This window comes from Cynoglossus semilaevis, chromosome Z (genome assembly GCF_000523025.1).
Source record: "Cynoglossus semilaevis isolate Cse_v1.0 chromosome Z, Cse_v1.0, whole genome shotgun sequence".
Taxonomy (NCBI): Eukaryota; Metazoa; Chordata; class Actinopteri; order Pleuronectiformes; family Cynoglossidae; genus Cynoglossus; species Cynoglossus semilaevis.
Genome location: NC_024328.1, coordinates 17,061,532 through 17,075,824, shown reverse-complemented (window position 1 = coordinate 17,075,824; position 14,293 = coordinate 17,061,532). Strand labels below are relative to the sequence as shown.

General features: G+C 38.2%; 1 protein-coding gene and 1 long non-coding RNA gene across 2 annotated transcripts in view; both read right to left on the bottom strand.

Annotated features, from left to right (window-relative positions):
- LOC112486461 (uncharacterized) overlaps window positions 1–568 on the bottom strand; it is a 12,073-nt gene extending 11,505 nt beyond the window's left edge. Inside the window, exon 1 of the long non-coding RNA XR_003048900.1 lies at window positions 516–568. This is a non-coding gene — a long non-coding RNA (uncharacterized LOC112486461). The remainder of the gene's footprint in view (window positions 1–515) is intronic.
- Window positions 569–991: 423 nt separating this feature from the next.
- bmpr1ba (bone morphogenetic protein receptor, type IBa) overlaps window positions 992–14,293 on the bottom strand; it is a 64,521-nt gene continuing 51,219 nt past the window's right edge. Inside the window, exons 3-12 of the mRNA XM_025053252.1 lie at window positions 8,325–8,487; window positions 7,794–7,893; window positions 7,498–7,600; window positions 6,368–6,464; window positions 6,144–6,282; window positions 5,826–6,018; window positions 3,590–3,887; window positions 2,664–2,839; window positions 2,404–2,534; window positions 992–2,308 (exon numbers count right to left, since the gene is read on the bottom strand). Of these exons, the coding sequence (XP_024909020.1) occupies window positions 2,183–2,308; window positions 2,404–2,534; window positions 2,664–2,839; window positions 3,590–3,887; window positions 5,826–6,018; window positions 6,144–6,282; window positions 6,368–6,464; window positions 7,498–7,600; window positions 7,794–7,893; window positions 8,325–8,487 (1,526 nt within the window). The 3' untranslated portion in view covers window positions 992–2,182. The remainder of the gene's footprint in view (window positions 2,309–2,403; window positions 2,535–2,663; window positions 2,840–3,589; window positions 3,888–5,825; window positions 6,019–6,143; window positions 6,283–6,367; window positions 6,465–7,497; window positions 7,601–7,793; window positions 7,894–8,324; window positions 8,488–14,293) is intronic.

Here is a 14,293-nt window from a genome sequence, read left to right as displayed (position 1 = left end):
GAGAGAGAGAGATGTTGCCTCTTAGCTCCCAGTATCGCCCACCCCTACTTCAGGCGTGTTCACATACACGACTGCGCAGTGAAAGAACAACTGCGAGATAGAAGGGACGGCAACAGGAAACACGTGAGGCGTGTATGCGCTTACGACGGTGTGAAAGGGTGTTGTGCACGCGCACCAAGATGCGCTCAGGTACAATGAAACAGTGCTTGTGATGTTATCAAAGTATACGGGGGAAGGGAGGCGTACCGCGTGGTCTATTCAAGACAAAGGACTTGTCGGAGTTTTCCTGATCCCAATACTGATAACGTTACAAGTTAACACTGAAATACTGACGGTGTACAAGAGTATAAGACCGAGTCAGGAGGTTAGAAAAGAAGTGCATGCAACAGCCTAGCTATAAAAGCAGCACTGATTTCAGACAACAAAATTCAATGTGCGCACTTAAACTGTCCCTAAGTTTAAATAGCACTTAACAATACTACAGGTTAACTAACGTGCCCAAATGCCAGCCTTACTGTAGTGAACGTCTGTTCCTATTTAGAGGGTAGTTGAAAGTCCGCACTTCTTGGGTCTTTGCCAGGGTTGGTGACGTCCGTCTGGTTCCACTGTGTGCAGAGTCCTCTTGGTTCCGAAAGTCCGCTTCGGGAGGAAAAGTCTCTGACTGTCGATGTGCCGGTCCACACGATTACTGTTAGAAGGAATCCTGTCGCTTATAAACTTTTCAATAACTGCTTTGGTCGCAGCGCTACGTTACTTGTGTAACTTAATTACCGGTTAACTCAGTTAAGAAAAATACGCAAATAGTGCATTTATCACCGTGGGCAATGGTGTCTACAAAAGCGCGGTTCTTATTCTTCTGAGCCGAGCAGGTTTCTCTTTTCATTAGGGTTCCTACGGAGCGAAAGTCCTGAACTGAACAGAGAGAGTGAAATTGGGGCTGACCCCCCAAGTTAAAGTTTGCGGAGGTTACTGATCGTGACGTATGTGGATTTACCGAAAGCAGTGGAATTATGGGAGTTAGAGTCCTTAGAAGGACTGTAGTAGTACCTGCAGGTGGATAGATAAATCCCTAGAAACTCCCCGCCAGGACCGTAGAACTAATGAAGCATCTTGGATAAGAGGCGAAATGTCTTAAATTTACTTGAGGTGAGTCCAGTTGCCTACGTCTTAAAACTGCTTTTGAAATTGTTATGATGACCTGAATGACTGAGAATATCCACAAGTATTATAAGAAAATAAAAACAGGGGGGCTTTCATTGATTCACCCAAAGAGTAATTTGGAGATAAAGATTTCATTTATTTCCACATAAAGTCTTTACAAGTCTAAATTTGACATGAAAAATAAACTTTCACGCTTTAACAACTCAAAATCACAGGTATGCCTTGTCTTCAAACATTATCAATGTAAACAACACATTTTTCAAAGCCTAAAAAAAACAACCTTTCTTTCTGTTCTGTCTCATAGTGTCACTTAGTGTCAGTCAAACAAACAAAAAAAAGTCAGTTGAGGGTGACAGAAGTGTAGTTTAATTAGGATAGAAAAAGCAGTAGTGAGGGTGAGTGTGTTTGACGGGAGGTGTCGTGCAGCAGGGACAGACCGTCATTTATTACATACCTTCAGTTCTGTCCATCAGACCTTTATCTACAGGTAGGGTAGCTTTCACAGAAAGCAGTGTTGAAATATTCCACGTACTGGTCAGTAGTTTGTGTGTCTGTTAATCTCTGCAGCTACAGTGAAACATCAGTCTCTCTAGAGAGGGTGAACAGGAAACTACATCACCTGGTCGGAAATGAGACTGCCTCATCTCTGTTGTTTTCGTGAAGCGTGACCACGCAAAACCAGATTCTTATTTAACCACTCTTGATTGGTTTTATATATTTATTTATTCTTTTACTTATTTATCTCTAATCTTAATTTGCAGACTGAATGGCTGAAAATAATAATAATAATAATAAATTAATTGAAAGGCTGAAAAACTTGAATGTTTGTGATTTTGCGCTTTCCAAATTTACTTCTGGCATCCTGTCCCAAACTCCTACAAAATACTACTTCCGGGGGGAAAATAAAATATACATTTATAATAATAATAATAATAAAATAATAATAATAATAAAAGTTTTTGTATGGCCTGAACCGTTGCCGGTGTGACTGTTAGTGCCTTTTCCATCTGATGGTGACGGCTCAAAGCTTAATATCTTGTGACTCTGACATCTTGGCAAGTGTCTTTTTGACTCGGAGGGCTGTGAGGCGGGAGGCGGGGTTGTGGGCCCAGCATTCGGACATCAGCTTTCCCATCTGTCGTAAACACTGAGGGTTTTAACAGACACGGATATTTAAAAAAAAATGTATACATGTACAAAACTTTGTGGTTGTTTATTGTTATTATATCATTATTATTTTACCTCATCGCTGGTCCATCGATTAGGAAAAGATGGTCGTATTCTCTTGATGCAGACAACCTCTCTCATGTCTTCGTATGAAGGGTCGGTGGAAACTGACTCATGGTACGGTAGCTGATACTCTTCCAGAATTCCTTAAAAACAATCAGCACATTTTAAAATTTACTTTAAAAAACCCAAACTGCTGCCAATGAAAAAAAAAATAAATCTACTACTTTTTCATGGTGTCATAAAAGACCTGAAGCATTTCAAACTCTACTCACCTCCTGAGATGCAACATCGCGCAATCTCCCAAAGAATGAGCCCAAAGCTGTACATGTCGGCCATGATGTAGGACTGAAAATGTCTTCTGTTCAAAGTCTCGTCCAGAACCTCCGGCGGCATGTAACGCTTTGTGCCAACCCGTGTGTTGGGAGGGATGTCGACCTCATTGGTGTCACTGCAAAAGTCACGGATGAGAAAATAATTGTACATTAAACACTTAAGGTTCTTTTTTTAAAACTCAGTCATAGGGTAGATGTGAATTAATCACAACTAATCTTGATTATTCATGATCGACACAATTAATTGTGATCGGTCACGATTATTCAGTATTCCTTTTTATTACTGGAACAGAGAGACAAATAACAGCAGATTGGTGTATGTGTTTCTCACCTATTTCCATTTGTGACCAATGTAATTGATGGAAATATTGATATGGAAAAATGGCAACAAAAACATATTCAGTTTTCCTTCACACAGTTGGTGGATTTTAGTCATTATTTTGCAACTGAACAGTAAATTATAGAAGTGCCAAGAATTGTTTTCAAACTTTGGTGAACCTTTGTCCTCAACAATATTTAACAATCTAATCAGTCATCTTGTCAGGCATAGACCTATTACTGCGCTCAGGGAGGCTGTTCTGACCTGAGGTTGAAGCCTCCACAAACACATGCTGGGGCTTCAGGTGGTATTTTTTAGCCCAAGGTGCTTTGGAGAAACTAAAACTTTTTTTCTAGCAGCATGTGTAAATAATAGCATGTGAAAGGACTTTGAGTCAGAGCATTTAGAAGTAGATATTCGCCGGAGTAATTTGAAATCCAGAGTGTGTCAATCTGCGATAATGTTATAATAATATCACAAATGAATTCATGCGTTGAGGTAATTCATTTTAACAACCTAAATAAAAAGAAATAATCCTAGTCCTCACCTGATGAATTTAACAGCCAGCCCCAGGTCAGCAATACAGCAGGTTCCGTTCCTCTTCACCAGTATGTTCTTACTCTTCAGGTCTCTGTGAGCGATGGCAGGTTTTCCCTGGGTACCAAAGATTTCTGTGTGAAGGTGACACAATCCTGACACAGAGGAGTAGGCCAGTCGCAGCATGGCTTTGATGTCCAGAGTGGTTGATTTGAGGAAGTCATACAACGAGCCATTTTCGTGGTAGTCAGTGATAAGGTAAAGTTGAGTCCAGGAGCCAGTGCCTTTAATATCTGCTGCTATAAAACCTGAGAATGGAAAATGGAAATATACATGAGAGTATGAAAAATGAGCAGAGTTATGGTCCAAATACTTTATCAAGTAATTTTATTTAAACACACAACTTGTTCTACAGAAGCATACAGACCCTTTTCAAAAAATTTGAGTATCATGGAAAAGTTTGTCTATGAAGATTCTCAGCCATCCAGTCAAGGTTGAAGAGTTCTGTTAGGCAACTAGACGTGAATTTTCTAAAAGAAGACGTTTCACCTCTCATCCAAGACGCTTCTTCAGTTCTAACTGGTGGTGGGGAGTACAGCAAATATATACTCTGGGTGTGACAAAGAATATAGCTACTTCAGCACTTTCCCAGTTGACCATGGGTCAACTGGGAAAGTGTAAACAGTCATTAAGAGTCTGATGGGTCATTGTGGTCCTCATCAGAATGGTTTTGGTCACCTGCCTCTTTGTTATGTGAAACTGAGGTGAAACCTTTAGGTATTGTTCCTAAGACTGCTTTGTATTTGGGATGTTGTATGGAAAAGTTTATTTATTTCCATAATCCCATTCAAAAAGTTACACTTTCATAGATTATAGATTGAGGGCCCACGATTGAAATAATTTCAAGTATTTGTTTGTATATTTTTATAAAAAAATTAAAGAAATTAGGATCACATCAAATAAATCAAAATATGGTATTTTCAAAATTCAAGTTTTGGTGCTTCTGGCGGTGTGTGCAGTGGCCAGGTCCTGCTGGAGATCGGCTACAACTGTGGAGTTCCTCGGGTCAAGCTACTTCTGAGCCTGAGCCAATGTAGGAAGTGTCTCAACTGGGCCAAGGAGTAACTAAACTTTTCCATGATATTCAAATTGTTTGGAAAGGATCTGTAGCTATATGTTTTAACCAGGAGTGTTGACGTATGAAGAATGTGACTGACAAAAGCATCATCACTTTAGAAACTCAAAATATGGAAAAAAAATGAAATAATATTTGTGTGCAGGTTTTCAGAATTTAAGTTTGTTAATTGTTAATTGTTAATTGTCATTTTTTTGCGTTGCCTTCACCAGCAGATGGCGCCCTAAACAACCGACGTCTATGTGGCCTATGTTAGCCCATTTACATTTCCATTGTTGAGTAAAAAATGTTTGTTTTTTTTAAATTATTCTACATTCTACATTCATTTGTAGAAATGAAATGTAACTGATGTCATAGAAACTGCATACTAATAAGAAATTAGGAGTACTTGTTTTTAATAACCTTGAAAAAGTAAAACATTTTTACAAGTATTTTTACCACTAGAATAGAAACATGGCAGTCATGCATATGAAAAACTGGACAAACAATCAATCATTTTTTTAATATTCCATAAAACAACTAAACTATAATTTTTTTTTTTTGAAAAGTGTAATTTAGAAACCAATTTTATAAAATGATCTTTAAACCCAGTGCATTTGTACTTTTGGCCAGATAATCAGGAGGAAACACACATTAACCCTTCATCCTGATATTTTGTTTGTATGTTTTTTTTGTTTTTTAATAGAATCTAATATTCAGTCAAACTTTTTACAGTGTGGTGAACTTGAATTATTACAACTATAAATGATGTGCACAGTTTGTACTTGGACTAAATGACAAATCACTTTTGAAATAAATGTATAATTATATTTGACACCTGAGCTTCTAGTCTAATGTTGATGTTTGATTTGCAATTTGTTGTTTAAGTTTTGTATTTATTCATTAATCTTTCAATAAACTATGAACTAATCAGTCACCAGGTCTTTTCATAATCAGTTCATTTAACCACAATTCCATGTATTTGGGTCGTTAAGAAAAAAGAAAAACACAATACAACAATAGTTAATGAAATGTCCAAGATTTAAAAACAAAACAAAAAATGTAGAAGAAATATTAAAATAAATTTGTGCTGTGGTCACAGACAACGGAGCAGCAAACACAAAGCTCTTACCAAGTATGTTCTCGTGTCTCATGAGGACAGTCTGATAGATTTCAGTCTCTCTGAACCAACTTGCTTCTTCGGTGGTGAAGAAGACTTTAACGGCCACCTTCTCCACCCTCCACCTGCCCATCCACACCTCTCCGTACCTCCCCTTGCCGATCTGCTTTACCATCTGTATCTGCTTGGCTATTGTTCTCTGGACCTGAAGGTAAAGCAGTAAACATGTAACGTTTAAATTACAAAAAAAAATCTGTTCTTACTGATATGGAAATGTTTTCCAGAAGAGTATAACACATCTGTTAGACGTCTGTAATGTGTGTATCTTACCAATAGAGGGAGACCTGAGCCTGAGCCAGAACTTTGTGACTGATCTATCAGGTCCTTCAGAGACTCTCCCGAGGGAATGTAGGTCTCATCTGTCTCCAGACCAATACTGTAGTGTGGACGGGACTCCTGACGCTTGTACCTGGAAGGCAGCCATAACTCAGCACGCTGTTCTGATAAAAGTGTCACATTAAAAAATTAGGATTCAGAGTTATGGGTTAATTTACCTGAAGTAGCAGAAGACAATAATGATGGCCAATATCAGACTGCAAACAGTGACCGAGATCAACAAGGCCATGTGATGGATCTTTCCATTGACATAGACTGGAGAGAAAACACAGAGAGTTGCAGAGAGAATTATTTTTTTGTATTAAGCATTAAACAATTTCACTTGATGCTGCCCTGTTATTTGTTATTCATCTATTAAGAATAAGAGAGAAAGAAAGAGAAAGTGAACTGCGTGTCATTGTGACACAGCACACCGCTGCACACAACCAAATGTCCCCTCTGCTTTTAATGTGAGCTCACACATATGTATGTCATCCATCGAGAGTAGCAAATAAACGTGATCGCCATCTACAGGTGAGAGTGTGTGCGTCAGTGTTACTGATTCAGTAGTAAGTTTTTGATGTAAGATGTACCTAAAATGTATTATTTGCCTGAATCAGTTAATCCAAATTAAAACCTGGACTAACTTCTAACTTCAGGGATCATTTCTGCATTACTCTAAAAGAAAATTGTACTTGACTGAAAGAATTCGATTAAGTGATCAGTCATCTTTAAGAGTCACTTGAAAGAAGTGATATGAAGTAAATCAAGCACAATTACGCTCATCAATTTTTCATTTTCTTCTGGCACACACACAGACACACACACACACTATTTTCCCCTGGAGGGCCCAGTCAACAGTGAGAAGAATTGCACGTCGTCAATGAATTATCTTCCTGATCGCCAGTGATATGGTTTCAGATTGATGGCTGTGAAACTCGCTGCCTGTTGGGGCTTGTGATTTCCCAGGCAATCTAGTCTTACGGTTTTAAACACCCAAACTGAGTCTCACATGTGGAGTATAGAGTTCTACTGGGCAGAAACCTCAGAATTCTCTTTAGAAATCACAGGGCAGCGGTGACAGTCTCTGTCCCTGTCTCTGCCACGTCAGGTCTCTGACACCAACACAGTATCCCTATTTTTTTTTATCAGGTGTACTGTAACACTGTCAGTCACAGACCTCGGATCTGTCTGCATCACCGTCACCGCAGTGCTGTCACTGTCACCTGTCCAGTGTGGAACAAGTGGTGCTTAAAAGTGTATAGTCTAAAGGCCAACAGAGACCAGCAGAGAGTAGGCATGGACTTACATGGAGGTTTCAGAGGTGGCAGTGTAGGATGCAGGTTTTTGTTGCAGAAATCCTGGTCTGTGCAGCATTCCAGGGATCTCCTCTGACGTGAGTTCCATGTGTCCTACAAGAAGGAAAGATTCAAAGTAACCAAAGTTAAGTCAATGAAACAATAAAATCTAAGATGCCTGGCCCAAAACTCCACCTTCATTTTTAAGAATTTGTCAAAAGATTAACAGGTTAAAAACAAACAAACAAAAATTAAATTTCAATTTCAAAAAAGAAATGTCTAACTAATGTCTAACTAAACAACTCACCCTGCACTGAAACTCTGATCCGATCAGCCCCAGGCAGCCTGCAGTCTGGACTGGTACCCCTCCCTCCTCCTCCAGCATAGTAAAACAGTAGCCATCAGTCCTAGAAATTCAAAACAAAAAGATGAGCAAAAGAAATTAATAAGGAATACAAATAACCTCAAATAATATTTCTCTAAATAATTACAATGCAGTTGATGCTTTAGTTGATAATAGTCCCTAGTTTATTCAATTTTACTACCATTATTAATAATACATCAACGGATTACAGTCTATTGGTAGATGCAATTTTTATACACAAAGCTGATGATCAAATACGGGGGCAGTTTAAGACAAATATGTAATTAATTAAGACATAAAAATGTATGTGGTGTTGGACCTGAGATCAGACCAGTGAACCAGTGATTTTCTCACTGTAATGGCTGGTGTTCTACCAACATTTTCCAGACTCCGGCTTTGATTGTATTTTTTGGAAGAATACCAACTTCTCTGGAAACAGTACTCATATGTTTGTGTTACTTCCTGCCTCTTTACCTGCACGTGTTGTTGACTGAGTCCTCGGGGCATTGGTGGTAGCAGTGACACCACAGTAGTCTTTGGGGGGGGGCAGCAGCGACTGTGCTTCCACTGGTCTCTTTCCCACTTTCCACTGCGTCCTTTTTTGACGCTTTCAGTAACATACTGTCCAACACGTTGCCTGTGAAACAGAAGGGAAAAGAAAAGAGGAGGAACTCAGTGAAGAAGCAGCATCACTGGAGGACAGAAGTAAAACATTTCTAACCGCAGCCAGATTTAGATGTTTCATTATACAAATGCTGTCTGCCAAGTCCATCAAAAGATATTGAGAACATGAAGAAGGGAGATACAGTCAGCATTCTACAAGTTTCAACACACTGACAAGCAGACAACTTAACTCACTCTTATTGATTGGCTTTACTGCAAAACCATTCACTGAATCCACCACACCCTTAAAGTGCTGCCGAACTGTCAATACCCTCAACCCATTATGATGAACCTTTTCACTCTGATACACTTGAAAACACTTTCTTCCTCCACGACTCATATGCTGTAGCAGTCCATGAGCCAGTGTTCAGTTTTCTATGATGTGACTGAGCTGTCTGACATGTTCAATATGTATTAAATAAATATTCAGAATGCTCAATTAATAATCATTTCATTGGTTCTTATTGAAATTATGACTTTTTAACAGTATCCTGGATCAAGTCCACCGCCAAGTTACCACTGAGGTGCTCTGAGCCCCGGGCGCATTCACTATGGTGATGGGTAAAAAACAGAGGTCACATTTCATTGTGTGCAGTGGTGTACTGTGCAGTGGTGTGCTGTGTCACAAGGACAAATAATTCCCTTTGAGAATAATGGATAACAAATGTGATACTTTTCCTTTTCTGTTGAACCAGAACCAATGTATAACAATAAGTATATTAATCAAATATTGTGGGGAAAAAAATAAAAATAAAGACAAGTACATACAATCAGATATGTAGTAACTTGTAACTTACTAAACTACAAGTAAAATACAAAATCAAAATACTGCACTGCAACAACATAGTGAAAGACCCTATAAGGTATGTTCCTTACATATAATACTTGTATTTAGAACTATTAAGAAAACACCTATTTCACTGCAAAATATTCCCTCATAGCAAATGTTGGATGTGTGACCTCTTTTTTCTTTTATAAGCGTTAAAATCTGAAGAAATAGAACTAAAGTCTTGTGTTGCCCAGCTATCCTATTTCAAAAGAGCACCTGTTTGTCACTTGAGGGAAAAAAGGCTCATGGAAGTACCTTTAATTACCTTTAATTCCAGTCTGATCATTGAGCACAGCTGCAAGTGGAGATCATCCAAAATAAGCATGAGTCCTTCCTTTCAGAGGAAAACACCACTAGAACCTACAAAATTGACTTCTTCTACTCTGTTTTCCAATCATTCTTTTCTGAGGAGAGGTTTCTACGGAGCCCCTAAAGCATGCAGCTCAAACTCAAGACCTGGGGGCCAAATGCGGCCAGCCAAGCCATTTTGTGTGGCCCGTGGGAGCTTAAAAAGCGTTTAGTAAAGTCCATGCAGCAGAGTTTCTTAACCTAAGAAATTAAGTTTTTATAATCAGTCAAATAATAATAATAATAATCAATTACAGAAACATGTATTAGTCTGTTATGGAGTAGTTACATCTATACCAGTGGTCCCTAACCTTTTTTGTTCCAAGGATTGGTCAGCCAGTACCACCCATTAGTACAGACCTGTACCAAGGTTCTGAGCATTGAAGGATCATTACATTTTCAAAATAAAACGACTTTCAGACTCTATTCTGTTTGTATCAGTCTGAATGACTTTTATTTTAAAATATTGCCAGATTATCCTTAAATAAAGAAAGTAAATGGATATGAGTGGATTTTCTTTGAATGAAGTAAATCAGTAAAAATTAAGTACATTTTTTCAATGATCCCTAATCTATACAGTCTTCCAGTTACAACCGGCCCTTCAAATGGAACTGTATTGCTAAAGTGGCCCCCAGTGAAAATGAGTTTGACACCCCTGCCCTAAAGGGACATGGGAAAACGTATCTCGTGCTCACTAGATACTTTCTCGTGCTCACGAAAAAGTATATCTAAGACAATTTGCCACACATACATACAGTGTAATACATTAAAAAACAAAACAATCATGTACAGTACGTACGGTTGGGAAATCTAAGATACCGGCATGTCATGCGTGACATATGTACTGTATATATGGTGAGCATTTAATTAATGTAGGGTAAATGTCTTAGATATACTTTCTCGTGCGCACGAGATAGGTCTCCCCACCCACCCCCCATGTCCCTTTAGGGGCTCTGTAGGTTTCTGATCCAGCAGATGGTGTGTAAAATATCTGAGCATCAACATAAGATTATATTTGTAAGAAGAAAAGGGAGCACTGTTTTTTGACTGTACATAATTGTTTTGGACGCAAACTTTCTAGTATTTTTCTTTATAAAAAATAAAATGTAACTTCAAATCTAGGTTTGAAGTACACCTGCATGTGTGTAATTAGGCTCTGTTTGCAAGTAAACACAAATACAGAGCTATATTATACACCATTCAACATGGGTAAAGATCACAGTGTAAAAACCTGATTTTGTTTGGAACAAAATGTATGTATTTTATATGAAAGGTGTAAAATACTCAGTTATAATTAAATATCCAATTATGGTCTGCATTTTATATCACAATAATACAGTGTATAAAACATGTACCTTCATATTACATTATCTAAAAATCCCTTTTCAACAAAGGTTGGTCCTTTTTTCGCACTAAATAAAACTAAATAAGGGCTAATGGTTAAATAATGGTACTTAGCGAACATTACTTTCTTTTTTGCAGAACATTTGGTTAATAAATAAAAAAAAAACATTGAGACCCTAATGGTCTGCAAAGAACACTATTACATTATTGTGCATCAATGACCATGACCTGGGGAGCTGCACATTTTTGAAGATAACCTTGATTCTAGAATGGATATTTCAGAAATAATTTTGGAGAGGAAAATACTTTTTTTTTCCCAGGAAAATGAAAATCAGACAAGACACTTAAGTGCAGGGGTCACCAACCATATTTGTTGGAGGGCCAAATCCTTCCTGGACAAACACCATGGGGGCCAGACACTCAAAGAAAATTAAAGTAAAAAATCTTTGTGGACGAGATTCAGCCTGCAAGCCAAAAGTTAATAATCACGGCTTTAGTCTACCTTGAGGCCAAAAGTCAATTTGTAAAAAGAGCTTTCAAAACAATAAGGTGCCCCAGAGACACATGCTGTTCAAACTTTCCTAAAGAGTGTTTTCTAAGTTGTGTTCAAATGGTTTCTGACTGACACAGAGGCTAAATGATGGGACGAGTCTAAACTGTGCTCCATCCCTAACAGGAACATGTGCTGTCAGTCCAATGTGAGATAATGGGTCTTCTCTTTAATCTGAGCTCAGCTGTCTTTGACCAAACATCAAAGGACTTCCTCCGGGTAGAAATGCTTAAAGTTCTCTAATGTACACACACGCATTACTTCACTCTGCAGTCAGAAATGTACGCATTCACACATGTTCGTCCATGTGCTTTGGAAGTCTCTTACAATCATTCTTTACATTAGTATCAATATAGACTTGCAGAAAAAAGTTATTAAATTAAAGAATTGACTGAATTTACTTTATGTGTAGCACACATAAACAGACCAAAAGTGTTGATTCTACAGCGTGGAATTTAAAGGGGTCACATGAACAATTGACTGAGTTAGGAGAAAAGAATTATGGTAGAGTAGCAGGGGGAGAAGAACAGGGGCTTAACAAATGAGAGGTGACAGAACTGCAGGAAATTGGTGCTCAGTTTAGCAGCACACAGTGGGGACAGAGCAGAGACCTCTGACATTTTCTGGCCTTATTCTCACTCTTCTGCTCTCAACCCATCCCATATTTTGAGTTTGATTTATTCCTCCTTTTATTTTTCTTTCAACTTTTATCTTCTTCTCATCTTCCACTCTGTCTGCCACGTCTGTCCTATTTGAATCCTTAGGGCTGTTATGTGAGATATTGTTGACAAAACATGAAGCCATTTGCATGATCCCCCACCTGGGACTTCTGGCTTCTGTCCCTTCACAAACTCTCTTCCTGTGTGTGTGCGCATGTTTTGTATGTGTTCTTATGTGCTAAGGAACTGACGAGAGAATAGAACAAGGAGAAAAGACCACCAAAAGTTCCTTGAACAACCCCTGCACAAAGCATTATAAAAGCGCGAACTCATTAAACTCAGCTCAACTTAATTAATCTGAGAACAAATCCGCACATGCACTTGTGTTTTACTATGTGTATAAGGTATATATATATATGTATATATATATATATAAGGTTATTACCGAGTATTCATTAAGTCTGACTCCAAACACTCCTTTGTTAGTTGTTTTTAAAATAACAACTTTAAAAAGCATATGATGTAAAATTATCCCAGATGCTAAATCTTACTAATACTGTACCTTACTCTATTTAGGGATTAATCAACAAACGCTGCAGAAACATCTAATGCCTATTTTAGGGTGAGCTTCATTGTGACAGAACAGTGTTTATAATGTGTTGAATGTTAACTTTCAAAACGTCTTTGTTATCATAACATCCCACCCACCACGTCCTCCTCTATGGCATTTGTCTCTTTTAGAGCCAGTGAGTAACAGACCTTTCATAAAATAATTCAAACATCAGCGTAAAGCACAATAATTGTCGGTATTGATTATTTCTGTAGTAATGTCATAATACTGTCTAAAGTTGCCCCGCCATAATATACTCAGATTAAAGTGCTATTCCATTTTAGTTTTTTTTTTTTTTTCCTTTTTTTTTCTTTATGTAAAGACATAAACAGACTACTTACAATTTCCAAGTCCAAGAAAAGGAGAAGAAAACAAGTCAAAATATTTCCCCAGGTAAACTTAAGTTCACAAACTGCTTAACCTCCCTAGCAAATTAGTGACTCTGCAAGTGTTTCAAACCATTTTTCCTAAAAAGACCTTTCAGACATCAATGTGAAGTTTAAGGATTTCTCCTAGAGAATTTTTGAGACTCGATGGCAGAACATAGGGGCTGCTGCAAACAATAGATTTTTAAATGTGGGGGGAAAGAAGGGTTGGAGAGGGTGTCAAAAAATAGAAAGGGGTTTCTAAGAAAAACAGGATAAAGAAAACCACAAAAAGTAAGCAATGCATTAATTATCAAGGTCATGTCAAACTAGGACGGACCAAAGAAGCCCATTCACCAAGCCCATGTAAACACCACCAGCCTCTCCCTTACAAACGCGCACACACATATGCTTACACACTCATTTGAACATGCAGCTGCACTCTTCCCCTCATCTTTACTCTAAGTAGCAGTTCATCTTCTTGCTGTTTGACATTGCTGTCTGTGGGACCAAAGAAACATAACAGGTTTTCTTCCTCTGCTCTACCTCTTTTGTCTCTCTACTCGCCGTGCCTGGGTTTATCTCCACACTGTTGACAAGAAAACCATCCCACATGTGCAGGAATGTCTTAATGAACGTGATTCTGGAATCTGGAGGCTGAAAGCTGGAAAGTTGAGGCCACCTTTTCATATCATACCTTCAATTAAATGTGAGTAGAAATCACCATATCCTTGGTTCTTTATCACCTGATTTGAACTTTTTGTCCGTACATTCAGAGTAGTGAGTTTAAAAAAAAAAAAAAGAAAAAAGTCTCAACAGTGTCAATCGTCTCCTTAACGTTAACATTTAACATTTATGTTTCTTCCTCTGGACAATTTTTACACTCAACTGTTTCCTTCCTCCTCCCATTTCAACACATCTTTATTGACACACCAGACACCATGGATTTCTTCTGAATACAGGAACACACTCGATGCTCAAAGAGGGTCTAACAACCGTCAGTCAAATTCAGTTGGTGGATAAGTCAATCAATCAGTGCTCATTATATGTCTAGCACCATTAAGACCAAGCAGAA